Raw genomic sequence first — 10,369 nt, forward strand, 5'->3', positions numbered from 1 at the left:
TCAGTCTAATAAATAATTATTTGGGATTTTCAGGAAAAAAAACATAATTGGGTTCTTTAAGGGTATTGAGGTAAATGCATATTCGTAATCTGCATTAAAAATGGAACCCATACCCAAAATTTCATCAATTTTTGTAAACTGGAACTATTTTAAATAAGTTAGATTACATTTGCAAACATCACCTTATTAGTGTCCCCCGGTGTCACTTTGTATGGGAGCGAGTTGTCAGTTTGTCAGTTTAGTGTCAAACAGTGAAGCTATTATTTTGCTTTAAATCTTGATTTAAAAATCGAGATGAAAGTGTGTGGGTTCGAAAAAAATATCGCTGTGCTCGGAAAACGAAGCTCTTTCAGAAGATTCATGAAAACCGATATATTTTTCAAAATCAAAGAACCCAATTGATGGGATTTTTTTAAGCGTGTTGTGTTGACGAAAATAGAGCAGGGAATAGATCAGGGATGCCAGATATTTTTTTCAAAAGTTTGTATGAGTGTCAAAAAATATGTCTGTATTTATCTGTACACCGAGTACACTAGAAAAAATCGCTGCATGACTACACGGAAAAAAGTTTTCATGTATTTTCCAATGGGAATGCACAAAATATTTTTCCATTAACAAAACCAATGATATTTATCTTAATTTACAATAACATTCATGTGATCGCATGAGTTCTATATGATAAACCACATAAATTTAATTTGACACATAGGGTTCATGTGATTTTGTGGTGCAATTCCCAATTATGATAAAACATGAACGTTATGTGAAATTCTAATGAATATTTTCCATTGGATATGTGATTTATTCTTTGAGTGTACGTATTTCCCATATGTATTTTGGCTAATGGCGTTGACGGTGACTTTTTAGCTCTTTACTCCTATGAGAAAATCCATTAGCAAACGTCAGACTGTGCGTGAAACATGGCGGACTTTGTACCAAGTAAAAATCTGTATTAAGGCTGTGTTCCATTTGCTGAATTTTCCCTTAAATTTGACAGATGAAAAATTTTCAAAGAAACCTGCTATTATACCAGACTTATTTCTGATGGAACAGGTATCAATTTTGACAAACACCTTCTAAAAACTCGGAAGAGAAACAACATAGGGATGTTCGAACATTATAATTTATTTTCGAAGCGTCAAATTTGAGTGAAAATTCACCAAATGGAACACAGCCTAAAACGCTGTACAGACTGGAGAGTTGTAACATGTTATAACGGTTGTCAAATAATTGCAACACAGAAACCACCATCAAGATAGGGCTATAACATGTTATAACTCTGTAGTCTGAACGTACTATAAAACGCTGTCCAGACTGGAGAGTTATAACAAGTTATAACGGTTGTCAAAAAATTGCAACACAGAAACCACCATCAAGATAGCGCTATAACATGTTATAACTCTGTAGTCTGAACGTACTATAAGATTCAAATATCTGTATAATGTATGTAGTCTGTATTGGGTCAGTACGAGACTTCAAAAATCTGTATAAATACAGACATATCTGTATATCTGGCACCGCTGGATCAGGGAATGGATGTGATGTGAGTGGCGTTAAAAAGTTTCAGAGGGATACGAGTCTGAACCTAAGAGAAGAGGTGATAATACCGGGGGCAAAAATGAACCACTTTTCTGTCAATCGTGAACCAGCTCCTGATTGGCCGATTTCATGTGCGTAAGATAGAGATAGAGATAGAGATAGAAAATTAAAAAGATAGAGATAGAAATAAAAGAGGAAAAAGCCAATTGTCACCTCTTCCTCTTAGGTCTGAACGCAAAGAGGATAGGTGTCAAAAGTACACTCAAAAAATTTGTCACATAAATTTCACTGGAAAAACACGTAACCTTCAGATATTAAAAATTGTCTGTAAACTACATGACGTTAATAATTTTTTTATTACAAATCACATTAAACGCAATGTAAGTGTTGCATCAGTGGACTGTTACACAACGGAATCTTTCGGATCGAATCTGACAACACACTCAAGCTTCTATTTACTACATATATTTAATTAATTTAATTAGCTGTGCCTTAATGCACCTTTCACGTCGGCGTTTGAAAACAGGTAGCTCCGTAAATTGAATCACCGGTTGGATCACAACTGCACACTTCAATTCAGGAACATTTGCATCCGGAATTGGTACCGGCTCTTCAACCACATATTCTTCACACTTCAAATAGATCGGGCCAGACCACCAAAGTTCATTATTCGCCAGCATGGCAGCAGACTGACCACGCGATACTACATCAGCTGGGTTTTCACAAGTATTCACATACTTCCAGGCAAATTGTTCGCCCGTAGTGTTGATCTCACAAACTCTGTTCTTGACGAATACTTCCAACGACTCTGGACTCTTCTTCAACCAGGCCAGCACTACCTGACTATCACACCACAACACTATTTCCTTAAAGTTGAGCTGAATCGTTTCCAAAACTTTCTTCACCAGCCGTTTTAGTAACACGGCTGCCAATAGCTCCTTTCGTGGGATCGTGGTTACAGCCTTTGGAACTAGCTTCGACTTTGCACACAACAAATTCTCTTCTGCTGACTGTCCAGGTATAATCGACCTTACGTACACACAAGCACCATATGCATCTCGTGACGCATCCGAGAACCCATGAAGCTCATAATAAACGGCACCATTCGCCACTACACGACGTGGAATTCGAAGCTGATTCACTCCATTTATGGACTCCAGAAAGCCTTTCCATTGCTTTTCCAATTGTCCAGTAATAACTTCATCCCACCCAACATCTTCCTTCGAGATCCTTTGCATCATCAACTTTCCGATCAATATCACGGGTGCTGCAATTCCTAAAGGATCAAACATCCTGGAGATAACGGACAGTACTTGTCTCTTCGTTGGATTCTGGACGTCAGACGTGGGCAGTGATGCAAACAACAAACAGTCCGATGCAGGTTCCCACATCAGGCCAAGTGTTTTCACTATCTCACTTGTACCAGATTCGTCAATGCTCACTAGTTCTTCTTTGTCTTCTTCAGGTAATCCTTCCAATAACTTCGCGTCATTAGACGCCCACTTATGCAGGTGTAGACTTCCACTTTCAAGAAGCTCCACCAGCTGCCTTTGAAGCTCCGCTGCTTCGCCGAAATCATCGCACCCAAACAAAGCATTATCAACGTAGAATTCCTTGTCGACAATCTCAGCTGCTCTTGCATACGTTCCTCTTTCGTCGTTGGCCAATTGCTTGAGTGCCCTCGTGGCGAGAAAAGGCGCCGAAGCAGTACCATAGGTTACTGTGATAAGCTCCAAGACCTTCAGGACGTCGTTGCGATTATTTCTCCAAAATACACGGTGCAGATGAGTGTGCAAATTATCCAACAGAAATTGACGAAACATTTTTTGCACATCTGCCGTAAGAGCATATCGTGGTATGCGAAAGCGCATAGCGATGGAATTCAAGTCATTTTGTGCGTTGTAACCTACCTTCTGAACTTCATTCAGCGAGAGGCCGGACGATTTGGCCGAAGCATCGAACACCACACGACACTTAGTTGTAGTATTCGATGGCCGAAGAACGGCGTGGTGGGGTAGGTAACACTTCAACATACCAGGCGAATCGTCGGCTTCATTGACTTCTCTGCAATGTCCCAGCCTTTGATATTCTTCCATGAAATCCACATATTGTTGCTTGACATCTAATTGCTGATCGAGTTTTCTTTCCAGAGCATGAAATCTTCGCAACGCAAGAGCTCGACCGTCATCAAGCTTATCCACACAATCCCGAAGGGGAACTTGAACCACGTACCTGCCAGACGCATCACGCCAATGGGTTGCCATGAAGTGCGCCTCGCATTCTTCTTCTTCACTAGTTTTCTTCAGGTCTTCCGGTAGGCCTTCGAACTCCCAGAAGCGTTGGATCGTTTCACTTAACTCTTCCAATGTTACCGCGTGTGAATGAGTGAAGTTCGCATTCACCACTCTACCGCACACACCTCCAACAACCAAACCAAGTTGAGTTTCACGTTCTTGATGGTTAGAAAGAACCGGAACAGCAAAGTTTAAAAGTAGAATGGATTTTATTTAATGACTAGCTTGAGTGGAGTCTTGAACAGGAATGAAAAGTTTTTCACCGTTGTTTATTTAAGAAAACTTAGGTTGCTAGGGGTGACGTTTGGTCTCCAAGGAGGTGATCAGCACACTGTGTTACCGATTTACTCCAACACCCCCCCTGAATCGGTCAGTCCTAGGAGGGTCCTCAGTTCGCGGAAACGTCCAGGTTCCAGGGGCTTGGTGAACGTGTCCGCTATTTGGTTTGCTGTATCAATTGCTTCGATTTGAAGTCTTCCTTGTGCCACATGGTCGCGCAAAAAATGGTGCTTTACATCGATGTGCTTGACACGCTTGCTTTCGGTGTTTGTGACCATTGCAATGCACCCACGGTTGTCTTCGTACACCTTGAATGCCGTGTCCGGTCGAACTTGCTTCAGGTCTTCAAGGATTCCGTGCAGCCACAGCCCTTCGGAGGCCGCGGCACTTAAAGCTGCATACTCGGCTTCACACGACGACAGTGCAACGGTTTGTTGCTTGCGGCTTGCCCAAGACACGGTGTTCCCAAAGACCTTAAAGACGAAGCCACTAACGGATTTCCTATCCTCAGCATCCGATGCCCAGTCAGCGTCTGCGTACCCGACAAGTGCCTCGGCGTCGTCGTTTTGCTTGTACTGGAGCTTCAAGTTCTTCGTCCCCTTCACGTAACGGACCACTCTCTTCAGGGCTTGCCAGTGGGCCTCATCAGGTTGAACTTGGAAGCGCCCTAGGTATCCAACAGCGTAGCATATGTCCGGTCGAACACACAGCATCGTATACATCAGGCTGCCCAGCAATTGATGGTATGGATGCGACACAGGATTCGCAGCTTGTGGTGGCAGGAAACAGCCTTTCTCCATTGGGGTTTTGACATGGTTACAGTCTTGCATGCCGAACTTCGTCAGCACACGGTCCACAGCAGCTTCTTGCGCCAGGTACATGCATCCGGTGGCGCGGTCGTATCGGATCTTCATTCCAAGGAAATGATTAACCACGCCGCAATCCGTCATCTGGAGCTTCTTGGAAAGAGCACGCTTGATCTCCTTCACCAGGTCCAGTCGATCGCCAGCAATGAGCAAATCGTCCACGTAGATGATTATGTATACCCCCCCTCGATCGTCGATCCTGGTATATAGACAGTAATCATGCCGGGAACGGGAAAAGCCGAAATCCAGTAGAAGGTCGTTTAGCTTGTTGTTCCAACAGCGGGGGCTTTGCTTGAGTCCGTACAGCGATCGATCCAGCTTGCAAACGAAGTTCGGCGGTGCTGCAACTCCTTCGGGTATGGCCATGTAGACGTCTTCTTCAAGCTCACCGTAGAGGAATGCGGTCTTCACATCGAGTTGGTGAACGTGCATCCTTCGGTGGGTTGCTACAGCAAGAACGGTTCGTATCGTGGCTAACTTTGCTACGGGGGAATATGTTTCGTTGTAGTCGACTCCGGGCTTCTGTTGGAATCCCTTCGCCACCAAGCGCGCCTTGTAACGGATCGGTTCGCCATGCTCGTCCGGCTTGATTCGGAAGACCCATTTCGATTTGAGCGGAACCACACCAGCAGGGCATCTCACCAATCGCCAAGCATGGTTGTCCGCTAGCGACTGCAGTTCCTCACGGACCGCTTGCTGCCAAAGAGCTTCGTCGGCTCGTCCAGCGATCTCCTTGTACGCCTCCGGGACATCGAAGATTGAACGCTCGGCCTCATCTCGTCCAACGGAACCGTCAAATAGTACATCGGAAACGTTATGAGGAACATCAGGGAGTCTGCGCTCCCGTTCGCTGCGCCTCGGGGTTTCCTTTTCAAGGTTTGAACCACGGTCTAGTTGCGAAGGGAGCGCTCCGGTTTCTTCAACACCGTCGTCTTCAACCTCGCCTTCTTCATCATCAGTCAGGATGTCGTCATGTTGAGCCACCAGCGGCTCATCGGGTTGAACGGACTGTTCAGGGGTTTGCACGTCTTCCTCATCTTGATCCTCGAACTCGTACGGAGCAACAACCAAAGGAGTTTCGTCACGGATCTGGGTGGCAAACGGAAAACTGTTTTCATCGAACTTGACATCTCTGGCTAGGAATAACTGCTTCTTCTCTTTGTTCCACAGGCGGTAGGCGTTCGGCGCATAGCCGATCATCACAGCAGGCTTGCTTTTCGGATCCAGTTTCTTCCTCTGTGCCGTGGACACCCAAGCAAATGCTTTACAGCCGAACACACGTAGTTTACTAACGTCCGGCTTGTGACCAGTCCACATTTCCGCAGGAGTCTTCCAATCAGATACCGCGGTGGTTGGACTTCTGTTCGTCAGGTATACCGCCGCTAGAACCGCTTCATTCCACAGATTCTTCGGAGTTTGGGCTTCAATCAGCATCGCACGCACCTTTTCGACGATTGTCCGATTGAACCGTTCGGACACTCCATTCTGCTGTGGTGTGTACGCTGCGGTTGGCTCGACTTGGATCCCCTTGGAAACGTACCAATCACGCTGGTCATTGGAGCAATACTCGCGCCCTTGGTCGACAGTCAGCTTCGAAATCGAATGTCCCAGAGCGGCACTCGCCATGGCCTCGTACTCTCGAAACTTCTGGAACACCTCGGACTTCTTCTTGATGGGATATACTACTGCAAAGTGCGTGTAATCATCAATAAAGGTGACGAAGTACCGAGAATCATCCCAAGCCGCTGGTGTAATTGGACCGCACACATCGGAGTGCACTCGTTCTAGAGGTCTCGTAGCACGGACTCTAGTACCCGTGAATGGTTCTCGGCACTGCTTTCCGAGAACACAAACATCACAAAAATCCAATTTATCTGGTTTCTCGGGAATACCTGTTACCATGCCATGCTTCGCGAGTGTCTGCAAACTCTTGCTCCCCAAATGAGCCAGTCGACGATGCCACAGGTTACCAGTCACAGCTCCACACATGTTGGCCGCCACCGTATCGACACGGAGATCGAGCTCGTAAAAATCGCCCCGCATGGGACATCTCGCAATCAGGTCACGACCTTGCTTCATGATCGCTTCCTTTTTCGTGAATGTGACATCAAGATCCGCTTTTGCCATCTTCTTCACAGATAGCAAGTTCGCTCGAAGATCTGGTACGAAGAGGACGTTCTTCAAGCTGATATAGTTACCTTCCTTGTTGACGCCGTTGATCGTGCCACTGTGCCGGGAAATCAGGGATTGATCATCCTTCGCCACGTTTATGACGACAGGGTGCTTCAGCTTCGTGAGGTCGGCGAAACAGTGCTTCACATTCACAAGGTGGTCCGAGGCTCCGGAATCCAGCTTAAAGGAAACTGCTCCCTCGTCCTTTGTTTGGGAGCATCTCCCGGTCATAAAAGCCACCGCCTTACCTCCAGCAGCAGCGTTAGCTTCAGCGCGCCCATCTGTCTTCAACTTCACACGACAGTCCTTGGCCTTGTGCCCCTTCTTCTGGCAACGGTTACACTTTCCGGTGAACTTACCAGGCTTCTGCTTCGATCCTTGGAATGCTGCAGGTTTCTCTTGGCAGGAATCCGCTGCCCGGTCGGTTTTCTTGAGCTCCTCGGCAAGAAGGCGCTCGCGAAGAACATCCAGTTTTAGGTTTTCCTCACCTAGATTTTCCAGTGCCGTAACCAACGGATCGAACGACTCGGGAAGGGTAGCAAACAGCTGGGACACAATATCGTTCTCTTCAAGCTTCGCTCCGGCCAGCTTCAGTTGTCGGATCAGCTCTTCGAAGGTTTTCAGGTGATCTTTCACAGACGAACCTTCCATCATTCGTAGCTTCGCAAGTTGCTTCCTGACGAATGTCTGCGACGAGACGGACTTCTTGGCGTAGGCGGATTCAAGGCTCATCCACATCTCCTTGGACGTCTCCTTGTCCCGCACCAAATGCAGCAAATCGTCATGAACAAATGACGTCAGCAGGAACGCCGCCTTACCGTCATCTTCCTGGAACTTCGTGAGCTCGGCCGCTTCCATCGGAGGATCCTTCTTGATGATATCCAACAGCTTCACGGACTTCAGATACTTCTCCACTCGAAATTGCCAATTGTCGAAACCGGTGCCCGAGAACTGCGGGATCCCGTGGACCAAATCCTTGTGTGAGTCACCCATAACCTCTTGATGGTTAGAAAGAACCGGAACAGCAAAGTTTAAAAGTAGAATGGATTTTATTTAACGACTAGCTTGAGTGGAGTCTTGAACAGGAATGAAAAGTTTTTCACCGTTGTTTATTTAAGAAAACTTAGGTTGCTAGGGGTGACGTTTGGTCTCCAAGGAGGTGATCAGCACACTGTGTTACCGATTTACTCCAACACACGTAATGCCGGTAGGTCATCAGCATCTGAATACTCTCCCGGTAGGAGCAATCTCAAAAACCACTGGTTACCCAACAGAATGTCAATCCTCCCAGGCTCATAAAACTTAGGATCAGCGAGCTGCACTCCTACAGGCAACTCCCAATTCTTAACATCTACCATGGACGTAGGAAGGTCTGACGTAACTCTGTCCGCAATCAAACACTGGACGTTTGCTCTAAATTTGGAGTACTTGGATCGGATTTGGACGACGGTACTGTTGGAAACTATGCTGCAGGTGTTATTTACTCCAGCAACGATAACCGACGTCGGACTTTGCGTCAATCCAAGCATTTCGGCCGTGGATCGTGCTACCAAATTCGCTTGGGACCCGGAATCCAATAAAACACGGTATGAGTGGGACTTGTTGTTTTGATCCATAACATTTACAACTGCTGTGAGTAGTAGAACTTGCTGCATTGAAACTCCTTCACTGGAACAGGTGGCACTCGTCAGCTGAGCTTGATCAGTTGCGTGCTCTTCTGGCTTCTGTTCTTCCGGTCTGCTGGTAGTGTTCTTGCTATCCGTATTTGCCTTCACTCCATCCTCGGCATGGAGAAGACTATGGTGACACCTTTTGCATTTGTTGCATGTTTTTTCGGATGTACAATCCTTTCCACGATGCCCTCGCCGAAGGCAGTTGAAGCACACATTGCGCTCTCGAACCTTGGCCAGTCTTTCTTGAACGGTGATTGCTTTGAGATCTGGGCAAGCGAAATTTGGATGACCCTTGCCACAGAAATCACACTTAGTTTCATTCCCAGAGGTAACGGCCGCATTAACCTTCTGGGTAAACGACTTGGGTGATGGTGCTGGTTTGGCCTGAGTTTGCTTGTGGCTCGTAGACTCGCACCGTTCCATGACGAAGCACTCCTCCTTGAGGTACTTCACCATTCCTTCGTAGGTGGGCAGTTCACCATGCTTTATGGTTGACTCCCAGCATCTACGCGTATCCTTGTCCAATGCTGCAGTTAGCAGATGTACCAGGAACAGATCCGATACACCCAGGAATTCCTGCTCGAGGAATTTCAAGCTTTCGACGTGCCTTGTGCACTCGTCCACCAAATTACGCAACTCGGTATGGCTCTCTTTAGTCATCTTTTTCAAGGATAAAAGGTCATCAATGTGCTTGCCGATCGTGTGTCGCTTGTTTTCGTACCTTTCCTCTAGTATCACCCAAGCGTGGGCGTAATTACCTTCATTAATGGTTTTGGCGTCTATCAATCCAGCTGCTGATCCCACCAGCACTTTGTCCAGGTGATAGAGCTTCACTGCTGGGGGATCCGGTGCATTATCAAACAAGCCTTTAAACATGGCCTTGAACTTGGGCCATGTTTCGTATCGTCCGTCGAACGTAGGTATGGGCATTCTAAGAGGTTGTTGCACAATCATTGGAGCTTGGGGATGTGCTCCAACATTCGGTACTCTAGCGTTTCTGTGAAGGTCATTTTGTCGCTCTTCAAGGATCAACGACACTTGATCGTACAGCTCTTCGAATGCAGCATAGTGCTCATCCTGAGCGAGCCGTCCATCTTCGTTAAGCAGTGCAAGCACTTTGTCATGGAGATCGTTATACTCCTGGTACGCAGATTCCACCTTGCGCTGATGGACTTTAACTTGGGCCTCTGACAGTGCAGGAGGCTCATCATTTGGTGGATTAATGGCATTCAAAACTTTGGTTACCTTACCTTTTGCAAGGCCTCGACGGTGGACGAGTAGATTGACCTCCTACATGTTCTTCAATTTTTCTTGCAGATTCTGCTTCTTTTTTTTGGTTTTGCTCTTCGGGGTTGTGGTATCCAGATTCACCTGCCCAAGTGCAGTGATTCCAGACGTACTTGAAAGATCTTTTGGATCAACCTTAACTTCCGACATGTCACTGGGGACACATGATCACTTCAAGCCTTCAGTTTAGAATGAAAGCAACCAAGTTTGCTATCATCAAAGCACTTAACACTTATTTTCATCAGCACGCTGGTTTACT

At 46.4% G+C, this 10,369-nt stretch overlaps 1 protein-coding gene across 1 annotated transcript; it reads right to left on the reverse strand.

Annotated features, from left to right (window-relative positions):
- Positions 1-8,334: 8,334 nt before the first annotated feature.
- On the reverse strand, positions 8,335-9,753 carry LOC135707944 (uncharacterized). The gene has a single exon (XM_065229865.1). The coding sequence runs from the start codon at positions 9,751-9,753 to the stop codon at positions 8,335-8,337; it is 1,419 nt and encodes a 472-aa protein (XP_065085937.1).
- Between the last annotated feature and the right edge of the window lie 616 nt (positions 9,754-10,369).

The sequence above is a fragment of the Ochlerotatus camptorhynchus genome, unplaced genomic scaffold (genome assembly GCF_037179485.1).
Source record: "Ochlerotatus camptorhynchus isolate MF236.1 unplaced genomic scaffold, CSIRO-AGI_Acam_v1.1 ptg000323l, whole genome shotgun sequence".
Classification (NCBI taxonomy): domain Eukaryota; kingdom Metazoa; phylum Arthropoda; class Insecta; order Diptera; family Culicidae; genus Ochlerotatus; species Ochlerotatus camptorhynchus.